General features: G+C 39.0%; 5 protein-coding genes across 5 annotated transcripts; 2 read left to right on the top strand and 3 right to left on the bottom strand.

Moving 5' to 3' along the window:
* Positions 1-662: 662 nt before the first annotated feature.
* PKNH_1208400 (protein disulfide-isomerase, putative) lies at positions 663-2881 on the top strand (the record flags this gene model as incomplete). Its single annotated transcript, XM_002260101.1, has 4 exons — positions 663-1775; positions 1942-2269; positions 2510-2616; positions 2798-2881. The coding sequence occupies 4 exons, from the start codon at positions 663-665 to the stop codon at positions 2879-2881; spliced, it is 1632 nt and encodes a 543-aa protein (XP_002260137.1).
* Positions 2882-3451: 570 nt separating this feature from the next.
* PKNH_1208500 (conserved Plasmodium protein, unknown function) lies at positions 3452-4471 on the top strand (the record flags this gene model as incomplete). Its single annotated transcript, XM_002260102.1, has 3 exons — positions 3452-3761; positions 3909-4070; positions 4284-4471. 3 exons carry the CDS (start codon positions 3452-3454, stop codon positions 4469-4471), a joined length of 660 nt encoding a protein of 219 aa, XP_002260138.1.
* Positions 4472-4721: 250 nt separating this feature from the next.
* Positions 4722-8286, bottom strand: PKNH_1208600 (M1-family alanyl aminopeptidase, putative; the record flags this gene model as incomplete). Its single annotated transcript, XM_002260103.1, has 3 exons — positions 4722-5000; positions 5145-8034; positions 8210-8286. 3 exons carry the CDS (start codon positions 8284-8286, stop codon positions 4722-4724), a joined length of 3246 nt encoding a protein of 1081 aa, XP_002260139.1.
* Positions 8287-8678: 392 nt separating this feature from the next.
* On the bottom strand, positions 8679-11691 carry PKNH_1208700 (conserved protein, unknown function; the record flags this gene model as incomplete). The annotated part of the gene is made up of 9 exons (XM_002260104.1): positions 8679-8714; positions 8951-8995; positions 9191-9350; positions 9592-9659; positions 9837-9914; positions 10012-10124; positions 10241-10311; positions 10427-11201; positions 11490-11691. 9 exons carry the CDS (start codon positions 11689-11691, stop codon positions 8679-8681), a joined length of 1548 nt encoding a protein of 515 aa, XP_002260140.1.
* Positions 11692-12908: 1217 nt separating this feature from the next.
* On the bottom strand, positions 12909-17630 carry PKNH_1208800 (histone deacetylase, putative; the record flags this gene model as incomplete). Its single annotated transcript, XM_002260105.2, has 2 exons — positions 12909-12957; positions 13090-17630. The coding sequence occupies 2 exons, from the start codon at positions 17628-17630 to the stop codon at positions 12909-12911; spliced, it is 4590 nt and encodes a 1529-aa protein (XP_002260141.2).
* Positions 17631-17953: the final 323 nt, after the last annotated feature.

Here is a 17953-nt window from a genome sequence, read left to right on the forward strand (position 1 = left end):
TTTTTTTTTCCCTACTTACTAGACGGTAAACTCGCATTAAATGACGCACAGACGCAGCGCCAGGGAAATTCCATATGACATGCAAGTTTTGCTAAGTAGCACAAAGCGGTACACAGAAATAGAACAAAATAAAACAGGCATAAACTCCACCAGGAATGGCATGTAGCGTTAACCGAGGTAGTATGTTTCTTCATAGAAAAAAAAATATTTTTTTTTTTGTTCCAGATAATTTTGTGCAAAATTGCAAAAGGGTTATAAGGGTCAATTTCCCGATCTTTTTTTTTTTTTTTTTTTTTTTTTTTTTTTTTCTCCTCTGCCGTGAGAGCACGAAGGCGAAGTGAACAGAAGGTTCACCTGACACAGTTTTTCAGAGTATCCCCACATGTGCCTAGTCACATGGATGGGTGTATTCCAAGATAATTTCGTAGCGAGCGTACTTATATGCTAATCACGCTCAGGTGGTGGGTGGGAGGGAAACAAGCGTGACCCAGACAGACGCGGACGCATGTCTATGCGAATAGCATATTGCTCCTCTACAGAGATACGCCCACTGCTCTGTTAAGCAGAGGAGAATTAAGTTAAACACACACTTGTTGGAAGGTATTTCTCGAGGATATATCGCACCGAAGACCAGGATCAGGAAATACGGAAACACGGGAAAAATGAAAATAATCAAGCTACTACTATCCATCCTAATCATAATCAACGCATGTAGAACGACGAACGATGAAGAGAAGCAGAACAAAATACTGTCCATAGACATGAACGACCTGGAGGAGATACTAAATGATGATAAAATTTTTACCTTCCTAATTGTGTACACACACTGGTGTCAAAGATCCAGTTTGCTCCTCGAAAATGTTCAGACCATTTCGAATCTTTTAAAATATGATAGCAATGTGAAGATAGCCAAAATGAACGTTGCTATGAATAGTACCGTTATTGAAAAGCTTTCCGTTTACAGTGTACCCTCCCTTTTTATGTTAAAAAAAAATGAGACGCATAGATACATAGGAGTAAACAACATCAGAGGCATAATGTCATGGATATATCAATACCTTGACTACAGTGTATACTCGATTGAAAATAAAAATAAGTTGGATATATTCCTCCAACTCGATCAGTATAATAACTCCATTTTGTTCTTTATCAACAGAAAGGAAAACGAAACCCATCTGCTTAAAGAGCTAGTCAATATATGTACCCTAATAGGGGATACCTTCTGCTTCGCTGTTACTAACCCAAATATCATCTCATATTTTGAAAATGAAGTGATGCGAGAAAAATATCACTTTAATTTAGAAAATTTAAAAAACAAAGACATGTATGGAATTTTATTCAAAAATGATGATTTCGGTGAGTACTTTTATTTGATCGATAACAACGTTAACCTTTTATACAATCCTGGTTACTCTGTACAGGAAAAAAAGCTGGAACTAACAAAATGGATACAGGAAAAAATGGAACCCTTGGTTATTAAATTCTGTGAGTATTATTTCCCCATTTTTTTCGCAAACGACACGGTTACTTTATTTATCCTATACAACGATATAAGTGATCTCAAGAAATCAGATATTATAAAGTGTGCGAAGAAGTACCCCCATATCACCTTCTCCGTGTCTGGAAATAAGGATGCGTACGAGAAGAGGCTCCTGAGCGAGCTACTTATCGAGGAAGTCACAAAGCCCGTCATGCGAATCACCGAATTTAAGAACCACATCACCGTTCCGTACAAGTACAGGCCTATGAGCGACGACATCGAGATAAACGAGCAGGTAGAGAAGGAGAGGAGCGACAAGTATATACTTTGATATGGACATACGGGAGCGTACAAGGAACGATTTACACTTTGACGTGTACACCCTGACGTGTACACCCTGACGTGTACGCCCTGACGTATGCAAACCTTCTTACACACTTGCCTCGTGTACTCCCCCGCAGAGCATCGACGAATTCATCCAGGACTACGCCAACGAAAAGAAGTACTTCTACCGAAAAAGCGAGAAAGCGCTACCAGACGAATTCAACCACGGATACGTAAAAATAATAGTGGCCGACACCTACGATGAATACGTGTTTGACAACACCAAGCACGTCGTGGTGCTCTACTACGCGCCCTGGTGTGGTCACTGCTACAAATTTGAGCCTGTGTACAGGGAAATAGGAAAGAGACTCAAACTATACGCAAAAAAATTCAAGGATTACAACAACGACGTGGTCATTAGCAAAATAGACGCGGTGAACAACGAGATATACGACATTCTAATCGGTGAGTGACACACGGGGGGGGGGGGGGGGGAGAAGTGTGGTATGCGTGCTTGTGTCGTGAATATGCAGCATAGACGTGGACTGCAGGAGGATCTCTGGCCGTTTCCATCCCCATTGAGCCTGCGCGACGGCATTCCGCATATCAATATTCCTACACGTACATATGTATTCCACTTGGTGCCTCCCTTCCCAAATATCCCACGTGCACATTGGACCATCTCTCGTTCATTCCCTATCGCAGAAGGTTACCCCACCATTTACCTATACACGAAGGAGAACAAGAAGGCGCCCATCCAATACAACGGCCCAAGGACCGTGGAAAGCATAATTTCGTGGATTTGCGAAAAGGTAAAAGGGATAAATAGAGTGCATATGTTGGTATAAATAGTAGCGATCGACTCTTCCAAAATTATGGGGAATTTTGAATAGACACACCGCCGGGGCTAAATAGCTAGGGGATGTACCTGCTCCACTCCTAGTTGAACTCAGTTGAATGTTTTTTTTTTTCTTTTCTTTTCTTTTTCTTCAGACCAATGCCAATATAGACATACAGGAATTCCGTAACATAAATTTGGACGATGAACAACTTTTCGAAACATATGAGGAACTGTAAATGGTCAGGCAGTTTAGGGGTCTGTTGAAACGTTCTTTTTGTGTGTATGCGAATGTACATGTGTTTATGTAAGCATATCATATTTTAACTTATCGCATCTCATTTTGTGTTATTTTTTTTTAAGTGTAACCCTTTAATCACATTTGCGATGCCTCGCCTCTATACATTTTTGCACGCCCCTTTTCAAACCCTCACTCATTCCAATTTGTGTGCAAATTGGACACTGTAAATGTTCATTTAATTTACAATAGGTTTGCTTCCTCATTAAGTAACTTCATTTATTAAAACATTTATGACTTTTTGTCTTTCACCCCTTCTGGTGAATTATTCATTTAAAGTTCCTTTTTGCAAAAAAAAAAAAAAAAAAAAAAAAAAACTGACTCGAATTTTTTTTTTTTTTTTTTTTTTCAACAATGAAAAATAGCTAGTCACCTGACCTGTTCATAATATATGGACTCTTTCCTGACCTGCTCTGATATGGCCATTCTGTTGACCATTCCGTAGTATTGCCAACATGTTGGTCCCATCTCTATTTTCATAGGACCCCCATTCCGCTTTCACATGTCTACCATGTCTCAGTGTGTGTGGGAACTCCTAAGCATCGAAAAATCGTTTATCACAAAATATGACAAGTGTGAATCAGACACAACATACTATCCCTCCCGACATTTTGAATGTCACAATGCCCATAGCGCCGATATAAGATCGGAAAAAATAGACTACGATTACGCAGAGGATTTGTCTCAGCACTGCAAGAAGAAGAATGAGAAGAACAAGCTAAAGTTTGAGAAAATTATGCACAAATTTTTTATTTCAGATATTTCCAAGTATGTTAAGGCCTACGTGAAAAAGAATGACAGCAACATCCGGAGCGAAATAGGTAAAGTCCCATGTGATTTGTCCACACAAATGGGTCTACAATAGTACACATGCGCACCTGTATATGTATGCGCAACTCCCCCTCTGTACAACACACCTACATGCGCACCCGCGCATGGACCGTGTGGGTCTTGCCGCACCCGTGCAGGCATAACCTCCAGCAAAGGAACCAATTCGGAAGAAGAAAGGAACTGGATTAACAGCTACATATACAACTTCATAAGCTACTGTCTCATGACCTACAACGATTGCAAGCACTACATCGTTATAACAAGCTGCAGTAATTTGATTCAGAAGTTGACGGGCACGGGTAAGGCGGGAAATTCAGCAGGGTAAAAGGGAGGGGGGGGGCAGTTCCGCCAACTTCCGAGCGAAGCAAATGGGAGGTCCCCCACCAGGGTACAAAAAAAAGGGAAAAACGTTGCGAACATGGGGCAAACGTGACGCAAACACGATGCTAACACATCTTTAACACGACGCAAACATGACGAAAAAAATACGCATAACACCTCCACGTGTACAGGATACGGCTACTACGGTATTTACTTCACGAACGGGAAAAAAATAGGAGGGATGGGCAATCTGTTCATCAAGATAAATCAAGTGAGGCACATAAGTTACAGCATCATGAAGACACTACAGACAAGGCCGGCCTCGGACAGATCCATGTCAAACAATGACGAAACAAGCAGCTTCACATTTCCCCTTTAGGTGTGTAACCGCTGCATCCTTGTGTAAATCAGTTAGCTTTGCAAAAAAAAAAAAAAAAAAAAAGAAATTTTTTTTGTTTTCTCATTTTATTTTCGTTTCGCATGAAACTATGAGTGAGCTACCCCCAACATGGATTAATAATACTTTCCGCCTCTTCCCCGGTGTTGTACATCAGGGGGGAGTGTCCACATGAAACTCTACCAGCTTCACTCCCTCCCGCGTGTGGACATCTCTACCCAAGGTGCACATATCACAAAATCTCAGTGATAGATTCCTTGAAAAAAAAAAAAATCTTGGACAAGTAATTCCTGAAGTCTTTAAATACGAATTCAACTTCATCAAGCAGATAATCGAACTGCTCACCTGACCGTAGCTCCTTGTTTATTTCTATCTTCAATTTTCGGTCTTCAATTTTGGAGAAAAACGAGCTGAAATGGTTATAACACTTGAAAAATTCCTCACACAGGATCATCCCAACGGTGTGCATTTCGCCCCTTGTGCGTCTCGTTTGTTTGAAAAGTTTATACAACTTGGTGTATAGGTGATGGGGAGTGGGGGTAAGTTAAGTGAACGTGCTTTGTGTCTATGTAGGCATATTGAAGTATTTATATAAGAAGCATATGCATAGATATGAGAAAGCGTCGCCATAAGGACGACCGAAAAGCTGACTTACCAAGAATATCTGCCTACAAATCAAAGAGATTAAGTGTCGTGCTTGCTTCAAACTTTTTAGGCGTACCAAAAGACCCAGAAAAACGTTCGTGATTATGTGAATTATATCCGCCTTACGACATAGGTTATGCTTTATTGAATTTAATATAAATTCAAAAGAAAATATATCAAGAAAGTGGAAAGAAAAGTACGAGACATTCCGGGCATTCATGGTGAATGTGTTTTCATCTCTATTTAATTCATTTGTTTTTCTTTCATCAAGGCCTTTTTCATTTCCCCTTAGAACATCTATTAGAGCATATTTCCTGGTTAGAAGTACCTTGTACTCTGTACACCCCACTTTAAAAATAAGTGGCACGTGGAAAATTACATTCGTCTCTTTAAATGTCTGCTCGTAATTGTCATAGTAGAAATGCTTCTGCGTTATCAGCAATTTCTTTTTGTGTTTAAAAAACTTAAAAAATATTTTAGGCGGCCCTACTACTTGTATGTACGTTTGCACTATCTCTTGCAAGGGGTAACTGCGTTCTTTGGAAGAGGCCGACCTTTGAGATATTTTCCTGGGGGGTGATTGGACGCTTCCCCAAGATGTTATTTTTCCTCTTCCGTTTTTTCCTCCTCTCCATGGCATTACACCATATGATATCTTCCGTTTCGCATTTCGGATTGCCTTTTTTTTTCCCCCTGGATTGATGACCTCTTCTATGCAGTATGCCTGGAAGCTCTTCTTAAAGGGGCGCTTCAAAAAGGAGGAGCTCAAAAGATGGGTAAAGATACCCCCCCATTCTTCCCCTTGGCTCGAGCATGGGGGTGCTTTGTCACGTTGTAGGTATTCCCCCCGGAACGTAAACCTCATCGCTCCGCCGACAGCTCTGCAGGGTTTAGCAAATGAAAATTTTCTTTTCCTTCTAATGAGTGCCTTCACAATATGCACAGACTTTTCATACCCATTACAGTTGAGAAAAAATGGCTTCACATGAAAAAGACGAAAAAAAAAGTGAAAAAACTTAAAAAATTTTCTTGAATTTATTGAGCAATTGTAAAAGGTATAGAAGAGCAAATTCATGATGAGGGAAAAGTAAGGTCTTGTCATGACATTAATAATTTTGAAAATATTCATTCCTTTGTTGTACGTTAGTGCATTATAAAAATGGTGGATATCTTTTGCGTATATTTCTTCTCTGCATTTTCTTTTCCCCCCCTTGGCAAAGTCCAAAGGATGGTTATACACATTCAGAGTGTCTAAAAGTATAACATAAAAATGATATTCAAGCGTGAACCAAAGGATTAATTTCCACCTACAAGAAGAAAATTTGCTAAACTTATATAAAACCAATTCACACAGTCTTAATTCGTAGTATCTGGTAAGCCCCTCTTTGAACCACAAATATTTTGCCTTTTTAAAATACAGGCAATTTCCCCAGAAGGTATGAAATATTTCGTGCACAATTAGTTTAACTAATAAAACCCTTTTGTAAAAATCTACTTCCAAATTGTTCTTATCCTTCCTAGAAGGTGTACATCCCTCAACCACAGACATCAACAAAGTAATACAGTTGTGATTTTCCTCCCCAGCGTATTTATACGTGTTTAGTACCATGAACTGGATGAACTTACTCTCTTCGAATTTGGCGCGGAAGACATGTATCTTCAAGTACATTATTAGTGTTTCCTTCACCACATGAATGAAGAAGTTATATCTCCTTTTTGCATTGTTACCTTGTACAGGTCTTCCCCTCTCTATGTATATAAAAACGGAAATACCTTTCACCTTCAGTTCTATTTTGTTGTATAAGCCAGCAAACAGGCAAAATGTGTATGAGGCAATTTTGCTCGTCTCGCAAAATTGGTACGTTATGAATTTTCTCCTTTCAGTTGATCCTGTGGTCAGTTGGTTCCACCGTTTACTGAGCTTATACAACTTCCATCGTTTTTTAGGATCCCCCATTGGGGAGAGCAATCCATCTTTCTTTGTCACCCCATTTCTCATTGGGCGAGTCACACAAAATGGGGTTGCACATCTCCACCCCGAAGTGAATCTGCATTGCTTCTTTCCGATGAGCTTCCCCTGGAGACCCTTCCAAAATGAAGAGTAGAGTCCACCCCCTCCCTGGCTGTAATACACCCTTTTGAGCCTACTATTCGTGATGACCAAGTCTGATCCACTTACAACACGAACAAGGGTGTTTCTTCTTACGCGTATCTTTTTACCCTTGTACCTATCGGTAAAGGGAAAGTTCACCTCTGCTGCTATTGGCGATTCTCCCCATGTTAACTGAACGCCATTTCCTCCACTTAACTCAATTTCAAACGAAACCTTGAGCCTAAATTTTGCTCTATGATTGTTGTATAGTAGACATGGAAACACCAGAGGGAGGTAGAAGTATTCGCAAAACGTATTTATATATGTGTACCTTCTTTTGCTTTCAAACTTTACCCCCTTAAAATGAAAATGGAAAATTTTCCCTCCATCATTTGGAAGGACAAAATAAAATTCCCTCTCTTTCTGTTCCTCCCCAGCAGGATGGGTCTCCTCGCATTTTTTTTTCTTCCTCAATAATTTCTTATTACTAGCCAAGTAAATCCCTTCCGTTTTTTCCTCTCCATTTTTGTAATAGAAAAAAATGACGAATTTGTATACCCCTACTTTTATACTCTCTTTCAAATTTATGTAAAAATTGTCTCTCTTTTTTTTCACTTGAATTTTCTCAATTGGGATGACTTTACCGGAGGATGAAATTAAGGCTACCTTGAGGATTCGCAGGTGGTCTGTGTCAGCGTAGACCTTAATTCTTTTTCTCCCTCCAGAAGTGTTTGCATAGTATATTACACATTTGCCTAGGTATTTCAAGGTACGCCTCAGTTTCAGAAAGTGAAAGTGGAGTTTATACCTGCGAGGAGAGGGGGCAGATGAGACAACATCGGATGAGATGAAAGGGTGAAAATACGTGCCTCTTATGCAACATCCCAGTTCCCCTAGTTGTCACACAGATAGGATACATTTTCTACTTATCCCTTTTTTTTTTCGTTTTTTTTTTTTTTTATTATTATTCCTCTTTTTAGTACATTAACGGTGTCAGAAAGGTATTCGCCTTCCTAGCCTTTTTCAAATGGTACAGATGCGTCTGCCCGGGGGTCTCCATTTTGTCGTCCAACACTTGTCCAAATTGGGAAGAACAAAAAGTGGAGGTAGCCCTAAGGGCAGAAGCCCTGCAGGGCGCTAACCAAACAGCCAGGCAACAACTCCAAGGGTTAATAAAAAAAAAAAAAAAAAAAATTTAAATAGAAGCACAAAGGAGAATAATAGGGGAAAGTTCAAAGGGGCGTAAATGCCCATACATTTGAATAATTATTAAAATAAACACACACAGAGGCATGTATTTGCGTGCAAAGGTACGCTAGCTAATATGCAAAGCGAGTGACAATACACCGCATGAAGCATTACACCAACGTGAAATTATTAAAAAAAAGAAAAAAAAAGGAACAAGGGAAGAGAAAAAGGAAAAGGTTTCCTTCCAGGGGATCACCGATCAAACTAATCTATGTGGAAATTTTCATTGCTTAAGATGTGCTAAGGGAAAAAAAAAAAAAAAAAAAAAAAAAATTAGAAGATAGAAAATAGAAAATAACGCATAAGCAGTAGCCGTAAGAGTGGCATACGTATGTGCCGCATACCGCACAAAACGACGCAATGAATCTCCGGTGGAGTCGCAAGGGTCGTGCCCTTTTTGGCTCCGACACACATGTAGGCAAATACGCCTGCATTATGCATAACACATAGAAAGGACCAATTGGGAGAACTTTTACCTTTAAAAGCTTGATAGGCTTAACGGCTCGAAATAAAACAAAGAGCTGAGAGAGGTAAGGGAAAAAAAAAAAAAAAAAAAAAAAAAAAAAGGGGAGAGGTGTCACCGCATGGTTGTGCACAAAGAGCAGAGGAAAAGCAAAAGTGTGAAGAAACCAGTGAACCGATACACATATCTCGTCCACGTGATCTACGTTGTGTACGTGGTCCATGTTGACCACCTCACGCTCTTCATAACTTACTATAATATATAAAACAATGTCGAAGGAAATGTCAAAGAACACATACAAAAACTCGTGCGAACTGTACAGGTCGATATTCGACGGGGACAGGCACAGGACTTTGTAGACAATCAACAGAATGGGCTTCAGAATTACGGCGAAGAATATAACTCGATATTTTCTATCAAGGATGGGAAGGGTAGTTGAAGAAAAAATGTGTTTTTTTTACATTCGCACAATTTGTGTCGCACCCATGATAACATGCACTCAGTACATTTCGTGATGAAAGGGAAGGGATAGAATCGAACACGTTCTCAGCAAAACAGTAGCGTTAACATGCACTTCTGTGTAGTACTTTTCTATGGAGTGTATTGCCATGGAGTATGGAACCCCTTTGTGGCCGACTCTCCCCCTGCACTTACTTATAAATATCATATTTCTTATACAGCTCTGCGACGTGGAAGGATAAGTTTTCTTCTGATAAGCGGGCCTGTATGGGGTGTCAACATGTGAACATATATATGTGCGTGTAAGTTAGGGGTGGAAGACAAGTCGTTGGGTCATCCTCAACAACAACAATAATAAACATTCCTTTAGGAAGTTTGTACGGAGAACAACTCCCCTGCGTTTGGAGCAAGCGAGGCGCACTTCTCCTGAAGTCACTTACCGATAGAAACGTAGAGGTGAAGTTAATGGCAATAAAGATGAACAGGTAAGCGAAGGCTTGTAGTATATACCGCGGGGCCTGTGGTGGGATGGAAAAAAAGGGACACCTCAATGGAAAAGCATTCTTCCTCTGGCTCGTACGTGCAAATGGAATCCTCCTACGCGCGTCAACATACCTGGAAATTCCCCAGGAATATTTCAAATATGCCCGTGTAAAAGGAAATGACGGAAAAACAAATCATGAACTGAATTTCTATTCGGCTCAGATGACTTCGAATGTACATATCACCTGGGCAAGGGGTAAAAGAAGGGGAAAAAAGAAAAAAAAAAAAAATGGTTGTTGAAACGTGAAAAAAAAAAGAAAGAAGCTACTTCTAATACACCCGCGCACAAGTGCATCCTTACCTAGAGAGACCTGCAGATATATGATGAAGGAAATTATTTCTTGAATTTTCTTGAAAATGTTTGCCGACACCCTGAAAGAAAAAAACATGCGCATGTACGAACATGTATATATATATAGACACTTATACATATGTGTGTCTGTGTCGAACTAGCTGAGGCAACAAGGTGCGGAGCCACTGTCCCTACCAGAAATAAAGGTACATGTACCCCCATTCTCGAATGAAGTTCACATTTTTGTAATTAAAATAAGTGGAGAGAAGAAAAAAGAGCATATTAAGGATCATAAAAATATCCGTTTTTTCTCGGTACTTCACAAAATATAATGTAAGAATGATAACCAGAAATAGCAAAATGTAGGTGCTAAAGTAAAGCACATTGGGAATGAACTGAAAATCATGAGATAAATGTTTCGTCTTGTAATCATAAAAAACGATGTTTCCTTTTAAATCTATTTTTAACTTCTGATTATTTATGAGGAATAACATATATCTGTTCTTTTGGCTAATTTGAATTTTTTTTTTTATCTTTCCTTCCTCTAGTGGATATCTCTTAATACAATTAAAATGTGACGTAAAAATATAATTCTCTTCATTTTTTAAAGAAGGTTCCAGTTTATTCTTCATCCTAATATAGTTCAGCCATTGGTCTGCCGTTATTAGAACAAGGAAAATGTTTTTCGACTTGCTGTTGCTTTTTCCTGTGCTTTGTTCATTGTTGATAAGTCCATTTGTGTAAGAATTCGTGCTTGATTTTCCGTCGATAATTTTAGGAGACTCGTTTTTTGTGTCTCGCCCGCTCGTGGAGATTCTCTTTTTGTGAAAATACTCTCTGTCCACATTGAAGTTGTTCAGAATGTTAATGGAGTTTTTGTTTGCCTTTGCCAATATTTCTTGGTTTTTGTTTTTTCTCTTCACCAGCTTGTTCTCCCGGAAATTGATGGTCATGTCAATGTTTATTTCTCCTGCGGGAGGAGGGAAGGCGTGAGTGTAGATATAAGTGTAAGTCTAGTTGTATGTGTCGTTGTACGTGTCGTTGTACGTGTCGTTGTACGTGTCGTTGTATGTGTCGTTGTACGTGTCGTTGTAAGTATAGTTGTATGTGTAGTTGCATGTGTAGTTGTATGTGTGCGGAGTATGTGGAAGTATTCGGCGTGTAGAACGGAGAGCAGACCGTTAACACATCTGGGAGCACACCCACGGCGACACCCCGTCTCCCCGTGTGTGCCAGAGTTTCTACTCGTCTGCTGTACCTTCCTCCACGGAGAAAAAATACGACGGCTTAAAATTGTAGTAACTAGCCGCTAACAAATGCTCATTTTTGTACAGAAAAATAAACAAGTCATCCTTATCCACAACATTGATGTTTAGAATATACCCCTTACATTTGTTCATACAAAATAAAAACACCAGGAGTAGTACACCTAGGTTAACATAGCGCGCTTTAAATCTCATTTTCTCGTGGCATTTTTTTCCTTTACAAAAAAAAAAAAAAAAAAAAAAAAAAAAAAAAAAAGGAAAAAAGGGGAAAAAAAAAAAAAAAAAAAAAGAAATAATGTTCATGAATGCATTTTCTTCAAATCTTTTTCACCTATAATCATACATTTACAAACATTGTTTTTTTTTTTTTAATTCTGTCACGTGTTTTCGTGGACCCTTTTTACCGTGGAGACGGTGGCACATAGCGTTTCGTAGGAAATGTATGCATAATCGGCCAAAGAGGCAGTGCGTGAACGAAAAAGAGGGGAACTAAAACAGAACATGTGTCAACTCAACAGGAAAAAGGAAAAAAAAAAAAAAACAAATAGAACATAAGTTGCGATTGAAAATTATTCAGTGCACAATTTATCGCCAGGGGAAATCGCAATATGTGTTTGCCAAGATGACATGCACGATGGGGGAAAAAAAAAAAAAATAATAAAATAAAAAAAAAAAAAAAAAGTCGACGCTACGTTCGTCCTGATGGACGCAATACAGAGGAACAGTTAAGTTTTCCCGGAAAAGGGGGATGTTAATTAAAACTACGTGGAGGTGTGAATTATGTGAAATTGATTAAAGTTGTGGCGGAATGCGCTTTTGCGGAGCCAGTCCGTGAAGCAGTGAAACGACGGGGTTGACAAAGCACGGGGTCATACGAACACGAGGAAATCGCGACAAACGCAGGAGCCACCGTAGGGGAAAACGCAGGAGCTACCGTAGGGGAAAACGCAGGACGAGTGTTGCGCACGGACCAGGTTCGGACGAAAAAAATATTCCCTTGTGTTTTTTTAAAAAGGGCGTCTACTATTTTGACAAAGTGGAAACAAGTTGACACAGTGACGTAAAAAAAAAAAAAAAAAAAAAAAAAAAAAAAAAAAAAAAAAAAAAAAAAAAAAAAAGAAAAGAAAAAAAAAAAGAAAAGAAAAGAAAAACGGCACTTTAACGAAGAAGACAAACAAAGGGGGTATATGTTATATTCACATAAACTTACACAGAATTCGGATAAAATTGAGAAACGGTTTGGCACAAATATGACTGTTAGTGGATCACTCCCAGTTATGCACACTGCGCAAAAGTTGTTGCAAAATTGGCAACAATGAAAAGACTCACAGAATTGACAACACTGTCTACCTAATATGTGAGACTCAAAAAAAAAAAAAAAAAAAAAAAAAAGGGACTCATTTTGATCAACTCTAGCTGGGTTCCCACATGTTAGTCATTTCAAACCGTGTCTCGGGGTGCCTACAAATCATAAAAAAAAAAAAAAAGGGAGGGAGGGAAAATGTAAAAGGTTGTAAGTTTCGTCGGCGGGTAAACGGGCCAAAAAGACCAAACAGGTAATTGTTCAACTGCTCGAGCGTCTCTTTCCCTTACCGCTGAACATAGGCAGAGTCCAAATCGGGCAAGTCTGAGGGGTTGTTGAGTACGGAGAAAAACTCCTTCGAATTGGTTGACATATCCATCGCACCCATCTTGGCGACTTCCTTTTCTTCGAGGAGAATCTTAAAATGATGCATGACTTGGTAAAAGTAGGCCTCAAATGGAAGGGAAATATTCCCCAAGTTGCAAAAATGTAAAGCCCGCCGTTGGTAAAGCAAACTATCAAAATATTTCATATGTTTAGAGAGAAAAAAGTTGACTTTCTTTTTCACTCCATTCTGCTTCTCATCAAAATGCTTCAAATAATTTTCATAATCTCTCACACATTTCGTCAAATTCAAATTTTCAGTTTCTTTCGTCTTTTCTTTAAAAAGAGTAAAATATTTTTTGAACATGGTATCCATTTTTTTCTTCCCCACGCAGATATGTGGGAATTTCAAAATGCCTCGTCTTCTTAACCGTGTGCTGCTCTTCATTCCGCTGACAGAATTTCTGTTATGCTCATTCTTCATTCGAGCGCCCCGAGCCAAGTTACGTGCTCTGGGGGTAGCCGTAAACAGTACATCGTTGTAGTAGAAAGAGAGAAGGTGCTCCAGAACGGAGAAACTGAATACGGATGCCATATCACTGGAGGTGTTGTACCCTCCTTCGAGTACACTAATAATGGGAAAACGCAATTTATTCTGAAGACACAAAATCAAGTTTGTCATATGAAAGTAGGTGGAAGTATTTTTCTTCACAAAGCCGTTGTTCACAAAATCCAGTTTATGCCCATCAAAACCAGCTGATAGGAATAGTAGATTTGGTCGGAAATGATATAAATGAATTAATATATTGTCGTGAAACAATTCCAGAAAATTTTCTTCATTCATATTTTTTTTCAAAGTTACATTAATTATGTAGGGTTCCAACTCCACTGTGTCGTTTCCTGTTCCAGGGTAAAAGTACCCATCAAATGCGTGAATCGAACTGAAGAATACGTTTTTCCTATCATTCTTATCCTTCCATCCTTTCCAACTATAAATATCCACGTATTCATTAACTCTAATTTTCTTTAATCCCAAATTTCGGATAATTTGTTCTGTTCCATTTCCATGGTGAATGTCAAAATCTATCACAGCGATACGTTCGAACCTTTCGTATTTATACTTTGCGTACGCCATCCCAATCGCTATATTATTCAACAAACAAAATCCTTGACTGCCAGCTGCTCTATCTTCATCGGTTAGATTAAATTGAGCAGCGCCGTATGTTCCAAGATGATGACCTGGGGGTCTAACAACGCAAAAAATTTTTTTTTTTTTTTTTCTCTTCCTATATATATAGTCCACCGCTTCTAAAACAATTCCACTAGCATTCAGTGCGCAGTTAAAGGAGTGTTTATTTACGAAGGTGTCATTGTCCAGAAGAATTAATTTGTCCACTTTTTCCTTTCCACTATTTGCGCTGTGCCACTTTTTACTTTGCACATTTCCTCCTGGGTTTTCCTTCATACCTGGGCTGACACTTCGATTTGGTATTTCTACTTCTCTATCATCCTCCTTCGTATTCTTCTTCACCGTGGAAACTACCCCTTCCCCTTCTTGTTTATTCGCAGACAGAACGCCTATGTTGAAACACTCGTTCCCAACCTCATTGGAGCTTTGCATAAATTCGCTTTCCTCTTCTTCGCAAACGGAGCTGATAATTTCGCTGCTCTTTAAAATATCCATATGGTCTGACATAGCAAAGCTTGCGCTCCCATTCAAATCATCCAATGATAAGGCAAGATAATTCTTCTTGTTCTTTTTCGTGTTTTCCAAAAAATTATCGTACATATTGACATGATCGTATTCATTCAAATTGCACCTCTTTATCCTTCTCAGTAACATTTTCAGGTAAGAAATATCGTGAACCCTTAAAATGTCGTTGGCCGTTGCATTCCTTTCCACCTTCTTCAACTTAAAGTTAACAAATGTATTCAGTTTTAATATGCCATGCTTATCTGATATTAGGACATCTAACCTGCTAGAATTTTCCGGTATGTTCGTTTTAATTTTATTTCTCACGTATGGATGGTCGCTCGGCTCTGGCACAAAGATGTGCTTGGCGCATTGGCTTGAGTAGAATATTTCTACCCCGTTTTGCCGGTCGATTCGCTTCTTCACAGGGAAGCATCTGACTCTTCTTTTCGCGTCGGTCACCGTACGCGCACTGTCCACATGGTGTGCATCTTCCACTTTGTTCACACTGTCATCGTTGTGTGCGCCTTCCACTTGCGTAGCCTCGTTGGAAAGTCTGTTTTTCCGCACCGTGAAGGCATACTTTCCCCCTTGCGTCGTCTCATCGTTTTTCCTTTTTCTACGCACCCCAACACATGACTCACACTGCAAGATCCCATCGCACTGCCTCAAAAAAACATTCATACAGTTGTACATGGAAGCAAAGGAGCACAGGAAGTAGCACATATCCCTCCTATGCAAAATGTAGCAAAAAATATTCTTATTATAATTGTATAAAATTTTTAAAAATTCGAAATTTCCTAATTCGATAATTTTCACCATTAGGCTCAAGTACAGCTTCACAACAGAGGTGACAAAAACGCTGTTAATTTTTTTGTGGTAAAAGAATCCTCCCTTTATGTATTTGGAGCCTCTTTTTTTTGCCTTTCTTGTGGGGCATTCCTCTCCTGTTCCTTCCGTCTTTCCCTCATTCAGTAAAGTCTGCTTCCTTTGTACCTCTTTTTCCTCCTCCAATTCGCGCTTCAATGTTGTGTCGTCTTCTTTGGGGTCGACCGGGTTTGAGGGGCACTTCGTTGGTATTGTCTTCTTTGACGACACTCGTTTTGTTGACCTTCCTCCCCCACGATAGGCGCTTAGATAAAAGAAAAAAAGATACTCTACCGTATTATGCAGCAGAAGGAGAAAAAGGTACGCGTCGCAATTGTACAAAGTGCAGTGCACGGGCAACTCACACTTGTCATTGTAAATCATTAAATTCACATTCAAACGTAGAAGTAAGAAAATTATTTTTGTATTTGAAACTAAGCAGGCTTTATGTATGAGCGTATTTTCATTATCATCCCTTTCGTCAAAATTTACTTTGTATTTCCACACTTGATGTAAATATATTTTCTTCCGCTCCATCTTTGCATCTGTTTTCATTTCCTCTTTTAGATACTTCTGTATATCCTTCAATACGTAATTTCCATATGTATATTCCATTTCCTTTTTCGATTTATTTTTTCTCCTTTCGTATTGAACAAATTCAAGGAAGTTTTCTTTCATGCATGGTCTCTGGGAGGAATGACCCTTTCCTGGTGTAGACGCCTCCAAGTTATTGTTTTTTTCCTCTATGTATACATCTGATGGGTGTTCATTTTTGGTAGACTCCATAAAATGAATCCTCTCCTCATGTGTACCCGTCTCTTTGTCGCATCCCCCCTCCATCGCACACGCACCAACGTTACTATACATTGCAGCCATCCCAGCGTTCTCCTCCTGTGGAACATTCACTTCTTTTCCCAAGAAGGCGTTTACTTCTCTTTCCTCTTCCGAATCACTTAAACAACTTAGACTTTTTTCACTGCTTACACTACCACTGTTGTCTGACAAAAATGCATCCTCTCCTTTGTTTTCGCTTTTTTTTTTCTTCCTAATTTTTACAAGTTTTTTTTTAACGAGTAATTTGGTAATGCTATCGTCGTCATCCATGTAGATGGTGGGTACCTCTACATGTTTAAAAAATGGCGTCTTAAAGTACCTTCTCCTGAATGGCAGTCTATTATGGATATCCTTCCTCTTCCTCAACAGAAGCTTCTTCTTCTCCTTCCCCTCATGCGCAGAAACTTGGAATATATTTTTCCTCCCCTTTCCTTTTCCCCTATGGTACCTTCGAAAAAACATTGGAGAAAAAGAAAACACTGGCAAGGAATGATAAAAAAGCACAATTTTCAGGATCTTAAAAATCCGCTTGTGGTATTTCTTCACGTAAATGCGAGAAAATAAATTTTTTATATAACTTTCCTTCGAAAACGCATCGAAGAAATTGACCATTGTAATTTGAAGATGCGCAGGGGTTATATCTGTGGATGCCAATGTAGGGGGAATATTTTCACCGTCGTAAAGACCCTCCCCATGGTAATAATCATTGCTTGAATTTAGTGCATCTTTTTTCTTGAGTTCGTCCAGAATCTTCAATTTAAAAATGAGAGAACAGAAATTGTTCGGAAAATTTAAAATGTACTTGTAAAAATTTTTGTATATTCTGAGGTTGTTACTTCGAAGGCATTTCAAATAATTGTGTAGGTAAGGATAATAGAGCAGTAGGAACGTGATGTAGGCCTTGCAATAGTAGAAGCAGGTTTCAAGGGAACACTTATTTTCATAGCTCACATCATTAATCATGTGCCTATAATCACTTTTTAATATATAACAGATATAATTTATTTTGCTATTAATGATATTTAGTATTAATATATTATCTTTTTTTTTTTTTTTCATTTTGTCGAGTTCGTACTCGAACCTGATATTTCTTTTCTCCTTTGTAATCTTCATCTTTGGTTACTCAGGGGGAGAGACATAAAAACATATTACTTGTGCCAGGAAAAAAAATACGGTTCCTTATCAACACATTTGTGTATGGCTCCTTTGGTTTGGTTTAGACCTTGGGGGGGATTGTAGGATGGCATCACATATACCCCTATATTGTTAGGGTGGATGAACTGAAGTACTCATGACGAAGGTTGTGCTAGAGTACACGTGTGGAGTTACTTCCTACGTGGACTTCACTGCATACGTTCCCGTATGTAGAGTGCAGGCTGTTTCCTCCACTCCTACCATTGGTGGTGTTCGCGCGGATCCACGGGAAAATTAAGCCT

The sequence above is a fragment of the Plasmodium knowlesi genome, assembly GCF_000006355.2.
Source record: "Plasmodium knowlesi strain H genome assembly, chromosome: 12".
Taxonomy (NCBI): domain Eukaryota; phylum Apicomplexa; class Aconoidasida; order Haemosporida; family Plasmodiidae; genus Plasmodium; species Plasmodium knowlesi.